Below are 26,525 nucleotides of genomic sequence, written 5' to 3'. Positions count from 1 at the left end.
TCTCAAAGGAGCCTCACAAGACTGAGGATGATATAGAAGAAAACATCAAATCAGAAGACACTCCATCCATGGGCTAACCCCTAAAGGCCCTTTGCTTTAGCTTTAGTTAGGGTTTCTTCTCCCCTTAGAGTAGATGGGGCACAGGGAAGGCTTTAGTTCTGGGTTGATTCATCTCAGAACCTCCATGAACAGTCACAGGCTATCCTTTGCTAGTGAGGAAAACCCAGGTTGCACGCCTCTCTCCTCCTGCCTCTCTGTTCCTTCAGGGCAAAGGGCAAGAAAGCTGAGATGTGGATCTGGCTCTGCTGCCCATCCAAACCTACATCCCTGCTACCACACTCCCGCCAATGTGGGAATCTCTCTGACCCACCGAATATATTCTGCAAGGAAAGCCGACTCATGCCAAAGAGTTACCATCTGCATTGGGACTGAAAAATTTTAATGGGGGAGAGGGAAATTAAGGATTTCACAGGAGCAGAGGTGACCTGGGAAACCATGGATTTCTCAGGGTTTCCTGGCTATCTCTGGGTGAGACACTTAACTCCCCTGAGCCTCAGCTTTCCTTTCAGCAGAAAGGGGATACTGATTCCCTTCTCGAAAGACTGATAGAGGCCTCACGAGAAACTAGTGTTTGCGCTCTTCAAAAAAAACAAAGCCCTGGGCTAAATTCTTTCCTTCCCATACATTGTGCTTTTTCCCATACATTATTATTTCAGTTCATTTCCACCACAAGAGAAGGTAGATCGTGTCTACCTTCCTCATCACCCTCCAGATGGGGCAACGGAGGCACAAGGTGCCTTCCTGAAACTGCAGTTATTAAAGGGCACAATGGGAATTTGAACACTTAACAGAAAGTGCCTTAAAGCTGTAACTGCAAGGGATTAACAAAGAACAAGAGCTTCACTAACGCTGAAGAAGAGAAGCACAACCGCTGTTTCATCAGGTCCCCTGCCCTGGTCCTTCCGCAGTGTGGCACCTAGCCAGTCCAACCAAGCCAAGCCAACCTTTACATCAAAAGGACAAAGGACACTTCCCTGAGGAACAAGTGACTTCTCCCACATCCTTCTGAGCATGGTTTGTGTAAGATATCTGTGAACACACAGTCATTTATAGTGTTTTACATCTTCAGGTGCAGGAGGAAATATTTAAAGCAATATAAACATTGAAAGGCACTGTTTCAAAGTCAAAATGTTCCGAAAACAGTATCTTTCAAACCACCATGTCAGGGCTTAGGATTTCTGTGGAAGTTCCATGCAGGAATACAATAGTTTGGAGCAGAAAAACATTCAATGTGTGCAAGGGTGCAGGCAGATGACAAGTGACTAAAATGGGCTGGGTGTAAGACACTAGGGAATGGTAGGAGCATGACAAACACACCCTGCCCAGGGGTGTCCGAACTTTTGGCATCTCTGGGCCACAATGGAGGAAGAGCTGTCTTGGGCCACACATGAAATACATTGTGACACGGGCCCTGGCTGGTGTAGCTCAATGGACTGACCACAGACCTGAGAAAGAGTTGCTGCTTCAATTCCCAGTCAGAGCACATGCCTGGGTTGCAGGCTGGGTCCCCAGTGGAAGGTGCATTAGAGACAACCACACACTGATGTTTCTCTCTTTCTCCTTCCCTTCCCTTCTCTCTAAAAATAAATAAATAAATAAGATCTTTAAAAAAATACACTGTGACACAGTATCATAAAAAAAAATTCATAATGTTTTAAGAAAACTTGTAATTTGGTATTGGGCTGCATCCATAGCTGTCCTGGGCAGCGTGTGGGCTGTGGGCCACAGGCCGGACACCGCTGCCTCACGTACCTAAAGGGCCAGCTGCTACTCAGTTTTCACCAACTTTTGCCTGGGAAGTGATACCTTAGTGTTGCCAGATCATCATGTCCTTTCTTTAAAAGCTGCACGATCAATTTTTAGGAGGTACACAGATTTTCATCTACCTTCTGGTAGATGACCTTCTACCAGAAGACCTTCTGGGACCTGAACTAAGCTTGTGGCTCAGGTTCAGTCACACACCCAGCACACATGGCCAGTATGTGAGACCCAGGTCTGCTCAATTCCAGAGTCCATGCTTATTGCTCCACCCAAATCTCCTTCCCATGATGTAATGAATCATCCCAAGGCTCAGCCCATACCTCTGTGAGGGGCTAGGATGACAAATGTATTTGTTGCACCTCCACATCACAGTCAGTGTTTTATCCTCCTTCGGTCCATTTCCTTATATGCACTGGTGAATGGCGTAGAGTTCAGGGAATGGACTCTAGAACCAGGCTTCCAGGGTTCAAACCCTAGTGTGTCACTTAGTAGCTGTGCGACCTCAGGCAAGTTACTCAACCTCTCTCTGCCTCAGTTTCCTCATCTGTGAAATGGGAATAATAATGGATTTATGAAGATAAAATTGGCTAATGGAGATAAAATGTCTAAAACAGCGCCCAACTGTAAGTGTATACAATAAAGGTTTTCTATTATTGTTATTATTATTATCACATAAAAACACGGACAGCACCAGGGACCAAGACAGTAACCCTGGGCTCTGCAGCACACGGGAAAAGGACGAGATATCCTCTGACATGACTCTCAGTCAGCCCCTCGCAGGGCACAGCAAAGACGTCAGGGTCTCAGCTCTCCCACCCGTTCACTGAACAGACAAAATTCATTTCTTGTCCCAGGGGGTTGATATGACAATAAAATGAGTTAAAACACATAAAACACTGAAAACAAACAAAGCCTTACCATTTTTGTTATCCATATTAATTTCTGGTAATTACAGAGATGCCTAAAAATTAATAGCAACATCCTATTCGGATCCTCTGAATAAATCAAGGAAGGAAGGAATTAAGAGAATGGAAGATATTTTCAGAACTGGGTCAAATACCCATTGCTTAACTCCCACACAGAACTATCAAGTTCACAGCCAGTGCTCAAATCACTGCTCAGCTACAGAGAGTGACAGGAGAATGATGGGATGTTACAGTCTTCTGGTCACAGGGGCAAGGCCAGGCTGGCTGCCTCACTGATCTTCCCATCCACCCAACCAACATTTACTGAATACCTACTACAGGCCAGTCATGTAAGTCATAGATGCTTACTCAGGATACTCAGGTGGAAGACATGGTGTCTCCTCCGAGAATATATATAAGTCCATGGACAATCGCCAGAGAGTGTTATGAGAAATGCAGGCACAGGACACCCGGGGACACAACAGACAACAGACACCTAATTATCTCGACTACTCAAAGTAACAATTGGCCTGAATATTAAAGGTTACAATACCCAGGTGGGATGATCATAAAGTCTTCTCAGTAGACAAGAGCATGCAGCAAAGTACAAAGGCGTGAGGGTACACGACCGCCTTGGGGCACCCCAAGTTCCAGTATGTTGGGGACACAGAATCTAAGTGGCCAAGTGGCGAGAGATACTGGTAACCAGATTGTGAAGACCCTTCCCTCTCGTGTGCTCGAGTGTATGGAGAGGGAAATGGGCTGCCACTGATAGTGTCAAGCAGAGGTGTGACCAAAGAGATGTAGAGACACACATGGAAGATGGCACCATCTTTGAAAAGAATTCTGGCCAAAACACCAGCAATGATGGCGGATGTCCCGCCTTGAGTGGGAGGTAGTGGATGCTTCCTGCTGACATCGGCCCTGGACACTTTTTACTTTTCTTTAAATTCGAAGTGGCCTGTGGACTTTTCTTCATGCCTTCTTGTTCCATAACATATGTGCGCCTTCACGGCCGTGTAAAAATAGGCCTGGGGGCCCAGAGCAGACGCACCTCAGCTGCCCAAGGATCTCAGACACCCCCGGGCATGTGGCCAGCTTTCTGCAGCTGCTGGGAGGGCTCAAGGTCACTGGGCCTAGAAACCTGATCCTGCTGCAGATGGCCTTCCCTTGGCCCAGGAAGTTCTGGGGAGAACAGTCAGAAGTACCTGGCGCCAGGGCTCCTCAAGGCCATCTGAAGAGCCTGCCTTCTGCAAAGGGCCACCTGCCCCTTGTTCTTAAGTTTCCCTCAGCAGGTCAACTCAGGCCCTGTCCACAAGTAATCCGTTTGCCCCACTGCTTGCTACCTCCCAGCTAAACCCAGCTGATTCGGCTGTATCCACAAGTGAAAAATGAGGGGAACAGGGACCGGTGAGGTGGAGACTATTCTTACTTTGCCTGCTGTCTGTCACCAAACAAACAAACAAACAAACGCCACACCCTCTTAAGCTAGAGAGACTTGGGTTCAAGCTCCAACTCTGCCTCCTAGGTGAGCCTCAGTCTCCATGTGCAAAATACAGATAATAATGGCATCTACTCCATGGGACCGTTTTGAGGAAACCTGTAATAATTAGGCAAAGCATTTAACATGTTCTGTGCATCATGAGCTCTCCTCAAATGTAAGTTCTCCCACAGAAACCTCACAATCGCCCTCTGGGGCAGTGTCATTTCCCACGGTCCTCAGGGTGGGGGGCTGGGAAGTGTGGAGAGGCCAAGTGGATTATCCAGGGCCACACTGTGTAATAAGCCCCTGCCCCTAAAGGTGAAGCTGGCCATTCTTGAAATGCCATTTTCTTTAAAACTACACAGGTACCTCAAAAAATCATTATTCTATCAAGAGTTAACATTTACTGAATGCTTCCTTTGTGCCCACAGTGAGCAAGTGCTTCACGCAGGTCATCTCATGCGCCTTACAACATTGCCATGAGGCAGGTACTACTACCATCCCTGTTACAGAAACTGGTCCCCAGAGAGCCAGTGGAACGTGCCTGGGTCACGAGCTGCCGGCCCTCGGAGCCCATGCTCTGAGCCGTGGTGCCTTATAGCGCCCAGTGATCAGAGGGGAAAGGAGGCCTAGTCTGTCTCTCCATGAAGGAGACTATGGACCAGAGAAAGGAGGGCGGACAGAGGACCAGAGCTGGGTCTGAGGGCTGGTGCACCCAATGCTCTTTCTAGGCTTCATCACACTGTGTCTTCCCAGGTGCTGCCCTTGTGAAAGGGGCTCAGGGGCACCTGCAACAATGGGGAGGGGGTGGGGCAGGGCAAAGGTGGCCCTGCCCTGGGCCACTCATTCCTGCTTAGATTCAGCATTTATCACTTTCCCACAGGGGTTCCACATGCGCTTTTATTTGGGAGAAGAGAAGTTTGAAAACCAGAGCCCTGTCCTTCTCTGTGTCTAAGTGCAAACTCCACTGCCTGGAGAACTCAGGTGCAGGCGTGTTCCACAGGAGCCCCTGAGAGGACATGGTGAGGGGCAGCCAGAGCACTGAGCTCGGGGTCTGTAGAGCCCCAGGGGCACATGGGCTGGGCTCTGGAATCTATGATCTGCTCAGGCCGAGTGCAAAATCCTGGGGTAGGCACCATCTGGGAGGAGAGGGCTGGTAACTTTTCTAAGACCTTCAAAAGGCTCCACGTCCACAAACCCATGAATGACTACTAAAACTAACCAGCATCGCCATAGAAACCGCCACAGATTGCGTGTTGACCACATGCTAGGAGAATGGGGGTACCGCAAAAGGCTGTTGGGAGGATGAACTAAGAGGGCATTTGTGAGGCACCGAGAATGGCACCTGCCACAAAGCAGACACTCTGTAGGCTTCGGTTATATTTTCTTGTTGTAATTATTATTATTATTATTATCCATTATTATCACTTTCATTGCCTTATGAGTCCTCATAAAAACTTTATGAGATACGTATTATTATCGATCCCACTTTGCAGAACAGTAAATAGAGGCTTCAAAAGGTTAAAGAATTAGCTCAAGGCCACAGACTAGCGGAGAAGGAACTCAGACTTGGCCTGTCTGGTTCTCACGCCCAGGCTGGCCCCATGGCGGGATGCTCTCGGGGAAGAGGGCAGGAGGACTCCCCGAGAGCCCGGAGGAAGCAGGTGGGCAGGGCTGGGAGGCCCCAGACCAGCCAGCCAGAGGGAGAAACAGGGGCTTTCCACTGAAAGGGTCAGCAGGCCCTGCAAACTTTGCACCTCTCCTGATCAACAACAGAAAGCCAAGCCACTTAAAATAATAATGATTTAAAAAGAAAACCACCCCTGCAGTGGCCATCCCTAGACTCTAAAAGTGAGCTGATGTCTTGGAGCCCAGCAAGTTCAAGGAGCAAGGCAGGGGCCACCCCCATGCCCACTGGCTGAGCTCCAAGCAATGTTTCTCTTTCCAAACTAACACATAACTCTGCTGACCACACCACTTGAAAGCCAAAAAGATGCCCCTGGGTTGCCATGGCAACACTAAACAGACAAAACATTTAAGCAGCTCTGACGCACAGGCAAACTTATTTAAGGGCTGAAGGGACTGGTTTGGTGGGGGAGAGGGAGTGGAGAGAGGGCAGGGGAGGAGAGGGCTGTTTCTACAGCTTTATCTCCAAAGACTTGGCCCCCCCAAAGCATGCAGGGCAGACTGAGACAGGTCAGACCGAGACCGAGCTCACCAGGGGAAGGAAAGTCACTGCCTGGCCCCTGCCTCTCAGTCGGGGGTCACAGTCCTGTTTTACGAGGCTGACAGATGGACGCTGGGATTTGCAGATGCCGATGGGCCTGGCTCTGCCTCTCCCTGGGGACAGTCGTCTGCTACCCAGCATTCTGACCTCCTCACCCCAAAGCAGGGAGTGCTATGCCGGCCACAGCAGAGTGGAGGACCTGAGCGTAAAATTGTTTGTAAACCTGAAGGCACTGTGGGGAGGCACAGCAGTGCCGATGTTAAAATCATTAACTGCTATTTCCCACCAGGGAGTGCTTGCATTTTCCAGATCCCGGAGTTCAACTTCCAGCCACAGTTGATGACCATGGTTGAGTTTCCTTCAGGAAGCGCTGCTCCTGGGTCCGAAGGGGGTTGCTTTCTCTGTGAGCTGCGGCAATCTGCGGAGTGACGATGAAGGCAGGAGACTTGTCTTGGTCTGAAAAGACCACTGTGCCTACGGGGTCTGTTGTATACTAGGCTCTTCTATGCCCCAGCCCTCACCTTGGACACATGTGGCAAAGGGCTGATGTTTCTGAGAAGCCGGAAGAAATTTCACCAGAGTTCACAGCAGCTGGGGGAGGATCAATGAACACATATTGCAAAACCTCTCTCAGCAAGGTCTGTGACATCCTCAGGTGAACGAATCCTCCAGAAATGGGAAACTTTGTCCACCCATCACTCCCCTGTGGAGAACCCCCTTGCCTTTCGAGACTCACTCCTTAAAAGTGACTCTAAAACCTCCCCTTGCCTGGGGTGGAATGGGCCGCACGATGCCCCACAGACGTCTGTGGGAGCAGCTGCACTGTTCAATCATTCCACTTGCTCTCTGGTTTCCTGCCTGCACGTCACTGAGCTCCCTGAGGGAAGGAGTCATGTCTTGTTCACCTGGGGGATTCACAGGGGCTAGCCCAGGGCCTGGTATTAGTTGGCACGGTGGATGTTTGTGGACCGACTGGCTAGAAGTATGCCAGGCCATGTCCATGCTGGGCACCGATGCCCCGGGATTCTCTAGTATATACGCCACAAGTAGCGGCCCTCTGTTCCCCATTCTCTGGGAAGAAGGCAGGTCTGGAAGCAGCGCCTGAAGAGCAGCGGTCGCAGCAGGGAAAGGAGCCGCGGGCAGCTGTGGGTCAGGAGGAGCGGGAGGGTGGGTGGAAGACGTAAAGGCGCCTGCCTCCTTCCCACAAAATCAAAGCTCATGTTCTTACCCACTGTTTGGCAGATGAAATGAATTTACCCCCTGGAAACTGGAGTCACACCCATTCCTCCTGCTCTGAAACAAAACTGCTTTTCTTTGGCTCCTTTATTCAGGGCGCCCGAAGGGGCTCTGTGTTCTTAGGGGGTAGACACCTTCGCTGCGTGCAGACCATGATCAGGGAGCGACAGCTACCTCCCAACAGGTGCACTGCCCAAGTTCTCAACTCACTGCGTGTCAGCCTCCGTTTACCAGCTCGATGCTTTCCACATACCTACCTTCTCCTCTGGTTCCTCCAAACCAGCAACTTTTAGCAAATAAAAGCACCAAATCTCTGTCTTTAGCCACCCCAAATATGGCCTACTTGGGAAGTTAATCTAGGAATCTAAAAATGATGGCCCATGTACTATATTATGGCTCTCAAATTAAGCTTCCCATGAGCAGACATGCTTTGGTCCACGTGCTCACACACACACATGCTGTCCTGTTAGAACAACACCCAGGCTTGTCTGCCAGGACTTCCCGTGTGCCCTAGGCCTGTTCTGCCTTATGAATTTGTCACTGTTTTGTAATATAGGGGAAAGGACAATGGCTCTGTTGTCCTTATCATCATCTTTCTCATTTCCTACAGAGGGGAAGATTGGGGCGGAGGTTGTCACATCTTCCTGGGCCCACATCCTGTAGCTGAACTGTTCTCTGCTACATTTACCACCAGACCATGTCTGCTTCCCTGCCCTTAAGCTGCAACTAATTATCACAGGCAATTATAGGATTTTATAGTCCTTGTTCTAAAAAAAAAAAAATCCATGACAATGAAACCAGTACTCTCACAGCTGAAAGAGTTCTGGAGAAACCGCCCCAAAATCACACTGCTGCTGTGGTGGTATTTATAAACAAAATATTCACAGGGAAAGCTAAATGGGAACAGAAGGACCTGGGTGACAATCTTGTTTCCTAAGTTTGAAAGTGGATTTTAACAACAGACAACACCCCCAACAGAAGGTGTGGAAAACACGAATGTTCCAAATAAGGTTCACTACCTTCGAACGTCAGTTCTACCCAGGCATCATTATAGATATCCATCTTCAATGCGTTGAAATCCATCTCCAGGGAAGACACTGCATCTCTCTCATGTGAAGATATGACTGCATGTGTAAAATGCTTGCACTAAAATTAAGTCTTCTATCATCCAAATTTTCTCAATTATTAATACTCCAGACAGCTGCAGGAGCTGTAGCAAAAATAGCAGCCAAGCTCTTCCAAAAGTCCAAGCACCCCTGAGACGTCTACATGGGATGTCCCTGTGTGAGGACAGTCGCTCTGGATCGGACCACCCAATCAACAAAAACTCTCCAGGGGGGCAAATCAAAAGAGAAACGTGTTTCAGAGTGTGCACAGAAAAAATGACCCCCCCACCCACACACACATACACCCTCTTTATAACAAAAAGTTTCCTGCATGAAAAAAGCTGACTGAAAAGGCTTCTTCTGTCCAGCTCACTGGGGTAACAAATAATTCAGAAAAGTAGACAGTACACCCAGGAAGGCCGGTCACTTCGGTGCATTCTGGAGTGAGACTACCGAAGTGTGCCTACTCACCTGAAGCCAGGTGAGGTTGGAAAACAAGTTATCCTTGTTTTAGGTTTCTGGAAGCAAATTAATGTCCAAGGGGATAGAAAGTTGCCCTTAAGTAGCTACGTTCATATTTTAAACAGGTATTAGCATCATCTTAACAGACTCTGACACCACACATTGTACGTGTAAATATCTACATTCGAAAGCGTTTTGAAGAGAAAAGCTAAGCGCTGACAGCATCACAATTCAATGTTTTCTCAACTCAACAGTGAGCCTGAATTTTAACCCAAAGGCTATGTGAAGAACATGCAACAAAGAGTAGATTTTTTTAAGTCTTTTATTTTTTAAAAAAGCTGTACTATCAGAGCTTAAGCAAGCACATCACAGCAGAGAGAATATCACCTGTCAAGGTTTATATGGAAAATGATATGGATGTAATTCACTATACAGTTGCTGTCACAGTTCTGACTTCACATCAGTCTAACCTTCAAAGGCAATCAGACCACATGCCCCAGTTTCGGAGTAGAGAGATACCATCACCTGCCTCATCTGCGCCTCAGCTCCACACACAGGCAGAAACTGCTGTGGGTCTCTGCGGAAGCCGAACAAGTCATAACAGCCCAAGTTCCACGCAATGTGTGTTTGCCCCAGTTCCGCATAATTTGTTTCTAAGAGCAAGGGCCATGGTTCATTTTTGCTGTGTCACCATCTACATAAAAACCACAACCATTTTTCAGTAAATGCCGACAAATGTCAGAAGAGCAGACCACAGCTACTTGGAAAAGGCTGTTCATTTATTAATATAATCCCCCCAGAGTAAAGCTTATGGTGTGAATGTTTACGATATGGTCAATATCACCTAGGGGCAGGGCTAACATACCGAAAACGCTCTCTACCCGTGCACCACTTACCATTTGCGATCTGTTCTTCGGACAGCCATTGATGTCTTCAATCTTTTCATTTGCTGAAAAAAGAAACACGAGTCAGAAAAATAAATCAGCATCACCAACACTTTGCTTCGTGATGTTCGGGACCCTGGAGGCCAACCAAGCCCAAGGCCCGGAGTGGGGTTTGTCCGATCAGCACAGGCATGTGAAACACTGAGAGGCATCTAGCAAGCTTTAGGACTTAATCATCAAGCCACCGTCCTCCAGGGACAGCTGGGGCAAGGTCGTCATCATCTAAAGCAGAGACAACTGCATTGAGGACAGTCTTGGAGTGATGGGGCATCGTGGAAGTGTTGCGGACTGGGGAACAGGCTGAGCTACGAGTGTGCTTTAGGCTTTTAGATAGATGAGCTCAACCTCCCCACAAAAGATGGGATGGTTCAGAGTGGACTAGTCCAGCTCCGACTCAGCTCCAGGGGACAGAAGCTTCAGACGATAACATTTCACTACGTTTAGCCAGAAAAATGAACACTGCTTGCTATGAATAGGATTACTAATAATCCTAGTCTCAAGTGGTGTCAAAGAGAGAAAATGAGAGAGTGAGACTTAAAAATGGCTCATCCATTTGGACATAGTAAGTCCCAATTAGATCTGGGATACTCTTTGAAGTCATAATAGCTCTTACCTACTAAGAGAAGCGAAAAAAAAGAAGGTGCACTGGATTAACTGGAAATCAAATACCCAATAACAGGGAAGAGAGGCCCAGACTCCCAGGTCAAGTACGGAGGATCCCCTGCAAGAAGCAGCCCAAGATACGCACAGAGGGGCTGAGTTTGCAACTGCAGTTTGCACAAAACAGGCAGTGCGTACAGACGTCAGGACACTGACTTTGGGGGCAAAATACCCCAGTGTGAATCCCAGCTCTATAGCTCTTAGCTGTGTGACCTCAGCTATGTCACTCAACCTCTCTGGGCTGAAGCGTCCACATCTGTGAAATGGAACTAATACCGCCAACTTCACAGGAGGGGCTATGAGAAATAGATTATATGATGCCAGAAAATGCTTAGCACAGTGCCTAGCACACAGTAAGTGGTCTACAAATGGCAGCTATCATTAACCCAACAATACACAGTCTTATCATCTATGTAAAATATATAAAATTAAAAATTTCTTTTTTAACGTCTCCATCTGAGCTAAGCCCAGAAACTCAGATAGGACTCCACAGTAAAGAACTAGGAATTTGCCTTCTCTGGGAAGCCAGCTTCCTCCCTAGTTCTGAGATCTTTCACCCCATGCCCCACCCCAGGAGAATAAGGCACACCCAGTTCTCTTGGATTCTCAGCACCCTGTACCTACCTCTGTGTTGCTCTAAATCATCTAATTAGTAACTAACTCCTTTTCTTGGCTCCCCCTGACAGACTTGCTGTGTTTCACAGGTATATCCTTAGGGCTCATAAGTGCTCGCAAAATTGAATTCCAAAAAATATATAGCACATCCAACTTTAATAAATTTCCATGAAGAAAAAAGACATAAAAAGAGTAATGGAGTCCGAGTGTCCCCAGCCTCTAGTACCTGAACCTGACCATGGCTCTTGGTCTCCTCAGCTGGGCTCTTTTTTTTTTTTCTCTAGTGTTTCTACCTTGAGAGAAAAGCGAAAAATAATGCAAACTAGTGACAAGAAATTATTTAAAAATTGAATTACCATGAGACTGTCTGGATAGTATACATACAATCTAATCTCCATTGTCTTTAGACTTTGCCAAAAGTACGTTTGACAACATAAAAAAAAGGAAGGTGGGCTTATGAGCCAGCTGAGGGGATCTTTAGAGAGATCCCCACTGCGTTTTCTCAAGAGAACACTGGGACAGGCATTTTAGAAATGCCCCTTCTACCACCTGCTTCCTCTACTCCCAGAGGAGGTGCCACAAAGCATTTACAAAGCATGTTAAAGATGCCCAGTGAATGGAATTAAAATGAATGGATATTTGTTCTTCAGTGCACCAGAAAATAGTAAACGATGCCCGATGAATCGGATTCAGATGAACGGGTATTTGCTCTTCAGTGCACCAGAAAATACAATTAGCTGCACATAATACTAGCAGATAAACTCCCCAAGAACAAGGACTTGTATCTGCTTTGTTCCTACTGGTACCAGAGCCTAGGACAGTGCCTGACACACAGTAACCACTCCATCGATGTTTGTTGAGTGGAGCTAAGGATGGGGCACTCTGACCACTTCAAAGAACGAAGTATCATTGCCTGTTTTGTGCTTTCACTTGTAAATACAGACGTATGTATGGAAGATTTTTTAAAAATGACCCTCGATAAATGGCACTCCTCTACATGTGGCAGGCCTGCACTCTGACCTTGGATTCTGATGTACCACATGGAGAATAAATGTGTGGCTTTGGGGTGTCAATGACATTCGAGGTATCTTCCAACTGGATACTCATAATGGCCGAAGTCGTAAGTCATTGATCAATACCCAATTCGGCATTAGGTCATTAGTGTTCATTAAGGTGAAGGATGGATAAGTGTGACCTTAAGAAATAATTTTAAAGATTCTTTATAATTCATCTGGATAAATGAAATGAAAGGGCGTGGCCTAATTACTCCTCTCAGTCCTTTCCATGGTCTGTCACCACCACAGTCACATGCTCCTTGAATTCAAATAATCACAACTCCTATAAGCCTGATTCTGCCATTTAGCATGGTCATGAATAGGCTGGAATGGAGCCTGTTCACGACCACGCTAAAGGCTGTATGGGAGGAGACAGATCAAATGACTAAGCCCAAACTCAAAATAAATGCTTTATAAAATGCAAAGTGAGTTGTGGACCTCCTAGTTTGCAATTTCGTGTAATTTAAATACTTCTTTAAATTCTCAAGTATGTCTATGGTTGTCATAAATACTTACGGTGATAATAGCAGTTCTGATTCTGTTAGTAAGAAGAAGGAAGAGCTTGATTTTCAGAGCCAAACTGATTAAATCTTATACGGGGTCTTTGGCTACAGCCTCAAAGCAGAAAGCCATGTGCAAAGGCATTTGCCCCCAAAGTCCTCAACTGTGATTACAACCAGTATTCCTAAGTTATCCCCACTAAACAGTAATTTATTCATCCCAGTGTGTTCAATACATTCTTAGCCCATTAATGCAGTAACTTATCAGTGTATAAGTAACATGTTAGTAACTGGAAAGCATTCGTGTACTTTCTGTGTTTTTTAAGATATTATTTACTTTAAGAGAGAGGGCAAGAGAGGGAGGAAGAGAAGAAGAAAAACATCACTGTGAGAGAGAAATATCAATTGGTTGTCTCTCATACTGCCCCACCTGGGGACTGAGCCCACAGCCCAGGCACATGCCCTCACCAGGAATTGAACCATCGACCTTTCACTTTACAGAACGATGCCCAACCGACGGAGCCACATTGGTCAGGGCCATTGGCACACACTTTTTAAATACAATGAGTGGCATCAAGGTCATTACTTTCCAAAGACCTCCTCTGATAAGTTAAAGAGTTTCACAAGTCCATGCGTCTATACGGGGCATCTATGCATGTGCATTGGACAGCCGGCAGCCCTACCCATGAGAAGAGAAACTAGCTGCCCAGGAATGTAGTTGACTTACCCAAGGCCACGCAGCGGTAGTAGGTCATCAAGGGAAAGAAGGTACACTCCTGTGTGTTTGAACTTCCCTGTTGTGCAGAGAGGCAGCCCAAATGGTGACAGAAAATGAGCTATCAGCTCTCCTCACCTCCTACAGGAAACCCTTCCTATCTAAGCTTCTTCGTCTCCAATCCTTCTTGTTCATCCTATTTCCTTCTTTCTCTCTCATCTTTTTTCTATTTCTCCCACCCCTTTGCCCCTTCCCTCACTCCAATCACTTCTGGCATCTTCCCCGATGACAGCAATGTAAGCAGGAGGACGGAGCCTATGTCTCTCTCTCTCTCTCTCTCTCTCTTGATTCATGCTGTTTATCCTGGCCTTGTAAACTTTTCTAATAACTCACAGAGACGATACTGTAGTGGGCTGGCGGAACTGCTGAGTCTGGACAGCTCATGACTCAAGAAGATAATCAGCCTAACGAGAGGTTGAGCACAGAGAGATCCACCCTTCAGTCCCTAAAGGAAGGACACAAAAAGGCAGGAGCGAATGCCCATTTCTGTTTACCAGGCAGAAGACAACGATGAAATAATAGGGGCCCCAAACAACCCCACTATCTAGAAAGCTCGCCTCCAGGGGTGTCTAGAATGGATGACGACTCAGATAGGAGCAGTGTCTGTGAAAAGCATTTAAGGTTTTCCTTCAAGTCACCTCTGAGCATGTCACTCCCCAACCCGAAAATCAGCTCTTCCAACCCCTGGCTTTTGTTCTGAGGCTAAAGCCCAGAATTCACTTTCCTGTACCTGGTGGCCCTGCCTGATTTTGCCTTGCTGTTCCTCTGGCTCTCTAAGCCCCAGCTGTTTTACACACTATTTCCTCTACCAGGAATGCCCCTCCTGACTGCTTCACCCAGCTAACTCCACCTCACTCACTCCAAGTTTGGCTTATAGGTGTAATTAATTCCCTGATCCCTACCTCCTCCACCCCCGCCCCAATCATGGGTCTGGTCTCATAGCACCACAGGTCCTTAATCACTATGCACGATACTCCCCCTGTGTCTAGAAAGAGGCTGTCCTTTAAGGGACAAACTTCCTGCCTGCCAAGTTTGATGTGCCTTCATTTAGCTGTGTTCTTTTTAATTTTTTATTCTGAAATAACTTCAAACTTACAGGAAAGTTACAGAAATAGTACAGAGAATTCCCGCATTCCTTCATCCATTCTCATTTTCTCCCTTCTGCCTTGACCCCTTTCTCTGTATAGAAACACATTTTTCCTGAAACATTTTAGTGTTCTTTGCCTCTTACACTTCACATGAATTTACAAAGGACAAGAATACTATCTAACTACAGAGTTAGGAAATTCAGAAAATTTAGCACTGATACAATTCCAATGTTCCAATTTTGTCAATTGATGCAAAAATGTCCTCTGTAGCATTTTATTCCCCAATCCAGACCATACAGTGCATTTAGCTGTCCTGTTTGTTTAGTCTTGAACGATCTCCCAGCCTTCCTTAGTCTTTCACAACACTGACATTTTGGAACAGTGCAGACCAGTTTTGGATTTTTTTTTTGTATGGGAATATGCCACAATTTGGGTTTGTCTGAGATTCCTGGTGATTAGTTTCAGGTTTTCCATCCCTGACGAAAATTCACCGTCCGTGATGTTGTGTTCTCTCAGGTATGGCATCAGGAAGCACGTGACATCCAGCCACCCCTCACGTGTAAAGTCATTTTGACCAGCTGGTCATGATGTCTGGATTCTCCCTGGTGTGATTACTATATTCCCCCTTGGAACTAATAAGCAATCAGGGAAGAGACATTCTGAGACCATGCAAATGGTCTGCTTCTCATCAAACTTTCCTCCCTCGATTTCAGCATCCATCAATAATTCTTGCTTTAACTAATCTTTACCACTGAGACCGCAACTCCATCTACATGTCTCAGTCAGCATTCTCCTGCACTGCTGAGCCCTCTCTGCTCTGTGGATGTATCTATTTATTTATCAGTAAAGACATAGATTCCTATTTTATTTTATGGTTATAATCCATGACCATCTTCAATTATTTTGATGCTCTCATTGTCTCTCATTAGATTGTTGTTGTTGTTGTTGGGCTGTTGTTGTTTTTGTAGCCCTAGAGGAGAGAGCTAGTACTTATAAGGAGACATCACCAAAGGGGCAGATTTTGACCTAAGAAAAGAAGAGCTTTTGAAGGATTCCAATTCTCTGCATTAGATCTAGTTTCCTGAGGAGGCAGTAAGCTGCCCATCACATTAAGTATTTAACAATCTGTTGACTACCTTTCATACAAGCAATTCATGCATCGGGTTGGGGCTTTGAAAGGTCCCTTCTAAAACTTAGAGCTAAGAGTTGCGGTGGAATCCAGGAAAGGAAGAGGGTATGACCTACGGTTCCAGAAGAATGCTCAGAAGAATGCTGAACCCAAGAACGGGAAACCTCCAAGCCACCTGTTGGAAACAATTCGATCCAGACTTGCAGAAGCAGGGGATGCAGTGGATAAAATTCTCATCCCTAATCCTTGCTAAATGCCGTGAACCCAGGAAGGAAGATGACTCAGACCCTGGCCCAATCCAGCAGTTGGTGGAATGATAGAGGAGGGTGTCTCTCCAGCTGCCCAGGGGAGCTAGGAAAGGTATCAGAGAGAAACTGACTTTTCAGGAGTGGAGAGGAGCTCTCCAGTCAAAGAACCACTAGAATTCTGTCCATCATGGGATGGAGTCACCAGGACTCCAATCCTGGGAAAATTTTAGATAGACAGATAATAGATACATATATAACATGTATATATTAAGTACATGCACATGTATAAATATGCCTTTTCCCATTTTATTTTAATGGACATGTCAGAGAAAAACATGGACCTCAAAAGTAAAGAGTACAAGTTCAGCACCCTGCCCTAACCAGGTAGCTCAGTTGGTTAGAGCATCACCCCAATACACCAAGGTTTGTGGGTTCCATCATGGTCAGGGCAACATACAAGAATCAACTAATGAATGCATAAATAAGTGGAACAACCAATCGATGTCTCTTTCTCTCTCGCTCAAAAAAAGAAAAGTTCAGCAACCTGATCAGAAAATATTGCTGCTCCTCCTCCCTCGCCAAGAAATCTGTATTCATAAGATATTCTCAGATTAAATCTCTCCACCGGCTGACAGACGATTGAGGGGAGAAGTCACACACAGAGGAGATGCCCGTGTTTAGCTGCCTTCTCAACGTCCTGTTTTCTGGGCCTCTGTTCCCCACTCCCAGAGCAGAGGGTGTAGGCTCGGCAGTCAGGGTCCATGTGCTGACATCTGGCCTTCCTTAGGAATTTCTGGCCAGAGCCAGCCTCTCCTGCAGGGTGAGGGAAAGCAGCCTGGGTCACTGGTAGTAACTGGAACCTCTGAAGTTGTACTCCAGTAGCTCCAGGCCCAGAGGGGTAACTGTCTAGGGACATTGATGTCATCCGAATAGGTTCAGGGAAACATCCTCCTGAGCAACAATAAAACACATGGTAGCTTACATTTCTATAGCATTATGTTTTCTATATTTATGACGTACGTGCTAACATTCACCTCTTCTGGGCCCATGACAGACATAACTAATCTATCATGACACACTCTGACACTAATACTGAAGCCTCATCATCATTCTTCACATACCTTTCCAGGCAGTGCCTACCAAATGCCATTTGGATATCGCCCTTGCATTTCATAAGCAGGCATGGCTGTGCCCATTTTAAATACGGGGAAACAAAGGCGGCAGAGGTTAAGTGAGCATCTGAAGGGCCCACCATTGGGAAAGAGGAAGCTGGGATGAGAGCAAGGCACCATCCTTTCCCACTCTCTGTCTTGCTGCCCATGCTGAAAGTGGAGGGGGTTTCTCGTAGAAGCCTTCTGCACAGCCCAAGGCTCGGGCAGAGTCAGTCCTTGTGCCTGACATGACCCGGCTGAGACGAAGGTTTAAACCCAGCTCACATGTAAGTCACCTCTTCCACAAGGACCTTGCCCAGAAGATGCTACTCCTTCCAAGGTTACAAGCCTTGTGCATTTTCCCAGCAAGGAGAACGGTGCTGGCCACAGTCAGGGCCCCATGATTGATTCCTGAACTGAGTGAAGGGAGAAAGTGCCCTGTACCGAATTCAGTGTCTCTGGATTGAGAGGGGGGTAGAATATAGCCAAGCAAAGAAGTTTGAGAAACAGAACCACCCTGCTTAGACTCCCCTTGATGCCTAGTCCTGTGATACTGAGCTACTGGCTCCCTGGGCCTCAGTTTCTGCATTTGTAAAATGGGATGAATACTGCCTACTTCATAGGGATGTTGAGGAAATTCAGAAAAATATTTAAAAGAACTTGGTAAGAGAGATGATGAAGATGAGGAAGAGGATGGAACGGAAGCAGAAGAATATGGCAGATGGCCTTCACGGTGACCCCTGAGACTCCTCTTACTGAAGTTTAAGCCCTTGTACAATACCCTCCTGTTGAATATGGCAGGACCTAGGATTTATGTCTAACCAACAGAATATGGCAAAAGCAATGGGATGTTATATTATATAAGGTTCTTTCTCCCCACAAAATCTTTCTCTCTTGCTGACACAAGAAGTCATCAAAGTGGCCATGTTGGGAAATGCCTGTGGCAAGAGTCTGCGAGGGGCCTGCAGGGGTTGAGAGGGGCCCATAGTCAACAGTCAGCAAGAAATGAGGGCTCACCTCCTTTAACTGCAAGGAAATAATTTCCTCCAACACTCTGGGTGAACTTGCCCCTTCCCTGTTCAAGGCTCCAGATAAGACTTCAACCCTGGCTGACACCTTGACCACAGCCTTGCACAGGTGCCCAGCTAAGTCACACCTGCACTCCTGACACACAGGAACTAAAAGATAATAAGTATATGTTGTTTCCAGCTAAGTTTGTGGCAATTTGTCTACAGCAATGGAGACTAATACAAGGACGGAAGAAAAAAGGAGAAGGAGGACCAATGGAAGCCAGCCTGAAGAAATCAATCTCAGGGCAGAAGGAAGCTTCCTTCTCCTTGAGGGGCAGCCAGAGTCCAAAAGCCTAAGGGCCAACCTGCCTGTGTGTTCAGGTACACTCCCCACAGATGTGAGCAGAGCTACCACTACACAAGGCTCCTCGCTTCTCACACTTGAAGGATAAGAGACTTTTCCACAACAATACGTGCCCAAGAGGCTGGCACTTCTTTCTGTCCTTTCCCTGCACCTCCTCTCTTGGCATCTCTTGGCATAAATTGGCTGCTGCCAGTGACAACAACCAGCCTAATGCCGTATAATTGACCTCCTGCCTCCTCGGTCTGCCCTGAGCAACCAGGCAGGACCACTGGGGCACATTCCCTAAGGCTCATGGCAAAGCTGTGCCAAGCCTCCAAACATGTGCCTTCCTGGATGAACCCTCTGCTCCCAGACCATGGCCAAAGCAGTAAAAATGCCACCATCTCGTTCCCTGCCCCCACATATTATATTAAAAACTGGAGCCGGCTCTCTCCAGAGTCTGGTCTTCTGATTTCTCAGACCCAGTTAGAGTTGGCAGGACTAGACCATCCCCTTGTTGCTTTTTTAAAACCTTTAAAAAATATACATTTCCAGAGTAATCCACACAAAAATTACCAACAGAGAAGGGGCGAGGATGAAAGAGCCAGAAAGGTAGGTAGCAGGAGGTCAGAAGGAGAACGCGGAGTCCTTCCCCAGAACACCAGCACTTCCCTCAGGCCTTGGCCAGTTTTTCTTTTCAGAGGATCAAGATAAGACAGCTATGTGATGATCTTATCAGGAGAAAGGAGCCAGTACCCACACTCTTGAGCACAGAACAGTCAAATAAATTCTCAACGCATGTGGCAGAAATACCACATTTTTCTTAGACACTACAGCGTACCCCTCCCCTTGCCCGACTAGAGCCCTCCCGAGTCTCCGCTGCAACTCATCAAGCCCCGGAGTAAAAGCTGCTCTTACCCACAACCTGGATAATCTGAGCCAAAAGGACGCCGTCTGTCACATCTTGCTGGAGATCCTTGATGAGACGTTTGTGGCCTGACTTGGCTAGATAATGATTGGCCCAGTCCGTGTAGATCTGCAAAAGAGCAAAAAGGCGACTTTAGGAAGCCGGTCGGACCCCATCTGAGTCTGAGGCAGCTGCTTGGGCTGCGCGGCCACCCCCATCCCACTGGCGGGCTGTCCGGGGCCAGCCAGTGCCATTAACATTCAGTGCATTGTACCGAGGGGGCATTCAGCAACCATAGCTGGGCTTTCGCCTATTGAGAGAGCCGCCATCAAGGCTCAGGGAAAAGCTAAAGAAAGCTTCAAAACATGCAGAGGCCTGAATGGGATGGGGACACGGAACTAAACAGCCCGCGCCAGCCTGCTTGAGAGGCTGAGGCTCTAAATACGAGAGAGGTCCCCCCACCCCACCTCCACCACCCCGCCCCTTCCCATCTTTTTCTCTTTATTGAGAAAACGTATGGGGAGGTTACCACCCAACAGGCATCTTTTCATGGGCCATTTCTGGGTAAGAAGGGCTATTGAGTTAACTGAGTTCTCAGAAGTCTGGATCCCTTGTAAAAAAAAAAAAAAAAGAAAAGCCAACTATGAAAACACAGAGCTTTTCAATGACTCTTGCGTGAGTGGAGTTACTGATGGCCTTACAATCACCTCAAATTTAATCAGTTTAATTTAAAAGCCAGGCATCATTTTCACTGTTGGGATTCTGTAAACAAAACCCAGCCAATTCCAACGTATTTAACCACAGCACTGGTGTAAACTGCACCCTGAAAGGCAGAGGCTGGGTCACCCATGAGATCAGGAGAGCAGACCCCCTGGCGGATATGGTTGGCCAAAAAGTTTGTTACATTTTTTCCCTAAAACAAAAGACACATTTTTCATTTTCACCAATCACTTTATTGGTTTGGATATTCTGAGTCTGTTGGCCATCTCCCGCTATTGGCCTCTAGTGGGTAGGGGGCAGGGGAGCTGCTACCCATCTTTCCAGGGCACGAGACAGCCCCTTAGCAAAGAATCACATGAGCAAAATGTCAATAGTACCAAGAAATTTCGCAAACCACTTTTGACACATTCGATCAGTCACAGCACCTTCTCAATCCACTGCACAAATCCTTTTTAGCATTTCAGTTGCATTTTTACCTTTCTTGAAATAATAAAGCATAATACGCTGGAAATGTTGCCTATTCTCTTCCATTTTCAATATTAAAATGGCTGCACAAAAATTCACCAATTTTGATTTTTTAAATGCACACTAATATGACAGCTGTCACAATACAATCTAACAAAATTGTTTTAAATGAAGTGAAAGACAACTAAGTGCTACTAGAGCCATCGTACAGAAAAAGGCGTAACAGACTTCTTGGCCAACCCAGTATCAGACCTGCCCCTCTCAGTCATCCTACCATCATCACAAAAGATATGTTTTTCCAAACAGACCAAAAAGCACGAGAAAACCCTCATTAGTAACACTGCCCCTTACTGACATAAGCCAAATGGAAACAAACCTTAAAATCTTCTCTCCAGTTTTGAATGCTAAGTTCCAGGCACGGATTTGTAAGAACCTGTAGGCTCTGCTTATCAGCACTTTTCTCGCCCGCAGAGTGACATGGACAAATGACTGTCCAAAACGGTAACCATTCTACCTCACCTGGGCCATATACTAGCACCAACAGTTCACATACTAAGCCAAAATGACGAAGGTGATCGTTGCATCTCCCCGGACTCAGCCAGCTGGTCTGAGGCCGCAGGTGACTGTGGAGCAGTGGAAGCCCTGCTCTCACCCGGACGCTTGCCCTCCATCCTTTTCTTCCGAGCCTCACGCCCAGAGTAATCTCACACACAGGGCCCCTCCCTGCCCCTCCAGGCTCCCGGAACAGGGTCTGTGGGCCAGGGCCTCAGGATCTTGCAGAGCAGAGCTCTACCGGACAGGGGGCACCTCTGCCTGCTCCACCTGGGACTGTGAAGGTATCACCCCAACATGCAAAGGCAGAACTGCACTCTCTGTTTTGCCAGGATCTGAGGTCCGATGACCCCAGTCCACCCCACTCCCACCTGGGAGCCCAGGCGTCCGCTGCAGAGACCCACAGGCACACCGCGCACGACAGTGTGGTCCTGCTTCGCACCTCCGGTCGGCCTTGAACCCACATTACCTTCCCTGCCGTGACTCTCAAGTTAGCAGAGATCAAAAATGTAATAAAGCTCGATCACTTTTAATTTTGTAAGCACTGAGAGAGCTAAGGAAACGGAGCACCATCTTCACCTTGGTCATCACAGTGGCCAATCTGAAATGTCGACTAAATTAAGTGGTTAACACGGCCAGAAGGAGGGAGAAAACCACTGAAAGGCAAAGAGGCAGACCTGCGTCTGAGTCCCAGTTCTGCAGGCTCCCCCAAAGCAGGGACTCTGGGCTGTTCCAGTCAGTGACGGAGCCCAGGTCCTGCCGTAGCAAGAGGTACATTAATTCTCAATACGCTCCTATGCATCAACGGATGTACGGCCTCGGCTGAGCTGCTTCTGAGGCTAGATTTTCTTTTCTCAAAAATGGGGTCAATGCCATCTACTTTTCCATTATTGTGCACAGTAGCTTAATAAATAGCAACTAACGATATCATGCCTACCACATGCTGGACACTGGTAAAAACACGTTACACATATTAACTCATTTAATCCTCATTCTATGATATAGATACTAGTATGTGTGCCTACTTTTCAAGGAGAAATTGAAGTGTGGGAAAGTAAAGTGACTTGTTCAAGGTCACAGTGAGTGGCGGAGCCAGGATCTGAACTCATGCTGACAGACTGTAGCATTCCTTAGACACTACAGTGCTGCTTCTCTGAATAAAAATATAACTATGACTCAAATCATTCACCCCTCCATTTCACTTTCCTACTGACTCTTGGCCCATTCCTCTATTCAGTTAAGTTCTCACTAAAAGAATCTAAAAAATGAAAACCCTAAAACCTAGTTTTATCACTTCTTGCCCTTGGACAAGTCAGTGTATTCAGCTATAAAATGGGCACAATTGGCCTCCTATGAAAGGTGCTTGTCCTCAATTAGGTGCCATAACTCAATTAGGTGCCATGTGGAAGCCCCTGGCCTGACCCACCCAGGGCTCGGGAGGCAGAGGCAGCAGAGGGTACAGAGGAGGGCTTTGGAGTTCACAGACTTGCTCTAGATCACAGCTGCCCGGCCGCCAATCACCTCTGTGCCCTCTGGCCAGGCATCCTCATTTACAGTACAAGGATGATCATCTCCGCATCACTGGGCTATGAGAAGATGAAATGAACTTGCATACATAAAGGATACAGAATATAGCACGTGCTAGGTGATCAGTAAATAAAAGTAAAAATTAGACATCTACCAACAGCATTATAAATGGGCTGTAACAAAACGAGCCACAGCCACAGCTTCTACCCTGAACCTCCAGGATGCCAACAACCCAGACACTCGCTCCCCTCATCCTTCACACGGCACAATTTTAAGGGTCTGAGCATCCCCCATCTGAATCACAAACTATGGTCAACTGTAAAACAAAGGCAGGCCAGAGACTGGCCAGGCTGGCACACAGAGAGAGAGTTCCTTCCCTAACGAGTAGAGGGCACCCTGACAATGCTCTGTCAAAACCTGGGGGTCAGTGGACTCCAGATCTGGAAAGACCTGTGAACTTTCCCACCAGCAATACCCGAGGGACCATGAAAGCATTCTGAAGCTTAACACCATCAGCCTCAAGACCACCAGGTGAGGTGAGAAGGGGCCATAGACAAGGATAGTGCTGAGTGGGAGGTGATGCTGGTGCCTCCACTCACTCCCTTCCTAGGTGATGAAGGCACTTTATGACAGATGCACTGCCTCTGAACCAGCCCTCTGCATGCCGGGCCATCCAGCAGGAACACGCAGTACCGAGCCATGGTGAGACCGTGCAGGTACCTGGTATGCGGGGAGAACTCTTAATGTTCCACAGTGGTCAGAAATGGCTCTGCCAAAGAAAAGAACCTCTCTGCCTCAAGCTGCTTAAGACAAGAGCTCTTCTCTCAGCTTCAACCTACCCACACACCCCTGCCAACTTAATCTTCCAGTGCATGGCTGATCACCTGCTCAGATCATCCATCCTCCCCACCTCCCACTGAGTTAAAGTTGTCTGAAGTTGCACTGAGATTCCAGGCAGTCTTACTGTCTTCCGCTCTTCCCCAGACAATACTGACCCTCTCACAGAGGGGGTAGTATGTATGGAAGTCAAGAGTATAGGCTTCAGAATGGCCCAAGTCAACCAGGCCCTTGGTTTTGGGCAAATGAATTTCTATTAACCTTCGTTATACCTCAGTTTTATCCTCCATAAGCTGGAGATTATATCAAATACAGGGGTTCCTTGGTACTCATTGTCAATTCGTTCCAGAACTCATGGCAAGTGCCAAATTGACAAGTACCAAACAAATACTGAGCAAGTGACGAGTAATAAAGTGTTTTCTCTTGCAGGGCAGCATTGTGACTCAAAAGTTCTAGCAAGTGCAATGAGTCCCAAGTGAGCACTGAGTGCTGAAACATTCTTTTTCTTGTCAAAATGCAACAAGTATAGGATTTGATGAGTTCTGAAGGCATCAAGTACCGAGGTCTGACAGTATATTAGAAAACAGGGCTGGCAAATGGGGATCTGGGCCAAACCCGTGAGACATCTATTTTATAAGCCAAGATCCACTGAGACAGTCACACCCATTTATGGTCATGCTACAATGGCCGAGTTGAGAGACCTTTTGGTCCACAAAGCCTCAAATATTTACTGTCTATCTTCTTTACAAAAAGAACAAAACAAGACTCCTGCCACTCTGTGTAATAGGGACTGAATGAGATATATGTCTACACGCACCGAGTGTGCGGTGGTAATAATGACGATGGCCCTCCGGAAAATGACATAGCCCACATTCCCCGGTCTCTGGTCTCTGCCACCCCATCCTCTGGAGTGCCTCCATCCGGGGCTGCCCTGCAAGGCCCAATTCCCACGCCAGTCCCTCGTGGAGTCCCTCCCCATTTCCCGACTGCAGCCTCTGCTGCATCACTGAATGGGAAAACTTGAGGGCTGGCTCCACCACCTCACCTTCGCCACCCGATTCTGGCAGAGACCACGTCTCACCCATCTTTGCTGCCCTCACAGCGAGCGGGCCCAAGGCAGGAGGCTGGTAAGCGGTTGCCGGATTGAACTGAACAGAAAGAAAAGGGCGAATCCTTGGGAAACTGATTACATTTGAGACTTAAATAATGTGGTCTCTCAGCGAATCCTCAACCCAGGATCTCAAATCTCTTTATCGACTGAAAAGGGCAAGGAACCGAGAAAATAAATCACTCCATGGCTCCAGCTCATTAATCAGGCCCCAACCAACAAGAATCGTTAATTATCTGGAGTTTCCCTTCCCTCCCTTGTCCCTAGCTCTCAACTTTTTGAATAAGTGAGTAGTCACAAGAACACAATGAGATTTATTTTAAAAACCAGTTGCCACAGGCCATGCTAAGCACTGACATGATTCAGCCCCATCTCTTTCACTTGCTGTTTCAGTAGCTCATGCAGTGAACACCACTCTTCCAAAGGAGCCCTTGGAAAATAAACTCGCAATATTCCCAGGTATCGAAAACAGACTCCCTCCAGATGCACAACTCAGCAAAAATGGAGCTTGGTATGTGCGAAAGATTTTAAGCAATGATTCAACTAAAGCATGCAGGGCTTCCTGTGGAAGCCTCAGGCATTCAGAATTGACTTCTGCAGAGCTGCTTCTTCCCCTGACTTCTGGGGCCTCGAGGGCTGCTTTTCCTTGTACCCTGACTCCACTTATCCTTGATCTGTGACCTTCCAGTAGAAATGGACAACACAAAGAACCACAACAGGAGGAAAGAACAAAGTCGCCATCCCCACCCCCAGCTCCAGATCATCAAACCATTCTAGATAAATTAGTCTAGAGAAAGGCTCTAGAATCATTTCATGCTAATGTCAGAGGCGTCTTTCTCATTGCTTTCCACCTCTGATCCCTCCATCTCCCTGGGCTCACTTGTCTCCCCACCCCCTCCAAAGGGGGACTGGGTGCTCCAGAAGCCGGGGTGCAGGAGAGAGGCTGCTGCCAAAGGTTTGAAGGGGCAAAGTGGGAAGAAAGGCGGTGGCAGCTGCAGAGCGCATTTGTTTTGATTCACTTATTCCCCCTGACAGAATTTCAAGGAGTGTGTTCATCATTTGTTTGCTTATAATGCCACATCATTCCACAGCACGCAGGCTGGAATCAAAGGGGGAAATTCTGACAGATCCATTGAAGTAAAGAACCTGATTAGTTGTAACAAGGAAACTGGTAATAACTGCACACTGTTAAACCAATAAGCATAGTAAGTTTATACTGAAATTAGCCTTTAAATGAGGCGTGTGGAGGGAGACGTGTGTGGAGGGTGGCACTCTAAGCAAGGAGCTTAAGAAACGTGCCACAAAGCACATGCACCAGAAGTTGGCATTCTAATGACTCAACTATAAATCCAGCCCACTATGCCGGGCAGCCTGGTGGATCTGCAAGGCAGCACTGGCATTAGGTAGGATGCGGTTCTGGGAGTGAGGTAAAATGTGTCTCTCAGAAGGAAATGCAACCAGGAAGGCGAGAGTGAACCAGTCATTCAGCATCCACGGTGCCTTCTGGTAGATCAGCTGTAAAGGGGATGTTACTGTTTGGCCTCTGTTCAAGATGTCTCACTTTAGACTTTGGCCACGTCATCAACATAATATTTCCATGACTGAGCAGCATGTGGTTAAATGATTTAGCTCTGATTGTTCCAAAGCACAT

The 26,525-nt window shown here is 47.0% G+C and overlaps 1 protein-coding gene across 2 annotated transcripts in view; it reads right to left on the bottom strand.

Annotated features, from left to right (window-relative positions):
* NAV2 (neuron navigator 2) overlaps positions 1-26,525 on the bottom strand; it is a 362,959-nt gene that overhangs the window by 224,490 nt on the left and 111,944 nt on the right. For both annotated transcript variants that reach the window (XM_053673061.1, XM_037150498.2), the window contains exons 2-3: positions 19,677-19,794; positions 10,137-10,189 (exon numbers count right to left, since the gene is read on the bottom strand). In XM_053673061.1, the coding sequence (XP_053529036.1) occupies positions 10,137-10,189; positions 19,677-19,794 (171 nt within the window). The remainder of the gene's footprint in view (positions 1-10,136; positions 10,190-19,676; positions 19,795-26,525) is intronic.

Source organism: Artibeus jamaicensis, unplaced genomic scaffold (assembly GCF_021234435.1).
Source record: "Artibeus jamaicensis isolate MK-2021 breed Jamaican fruit bat unplaced genomic scaffold, CSHL_Jam_final contig_797, whole genome shotgun sequence".
Lineage (NCBI taxonomy): Eukaryota > Metazoa > Chordata > Mammalia > Chiroptera > Phyllostomidae > Artibeus > Artibeus jamaicensis.
Note: the sequence above shows the minus strand (reverse complement) of the source record. Positions and strands in the feature narration are given on the sequence as shown.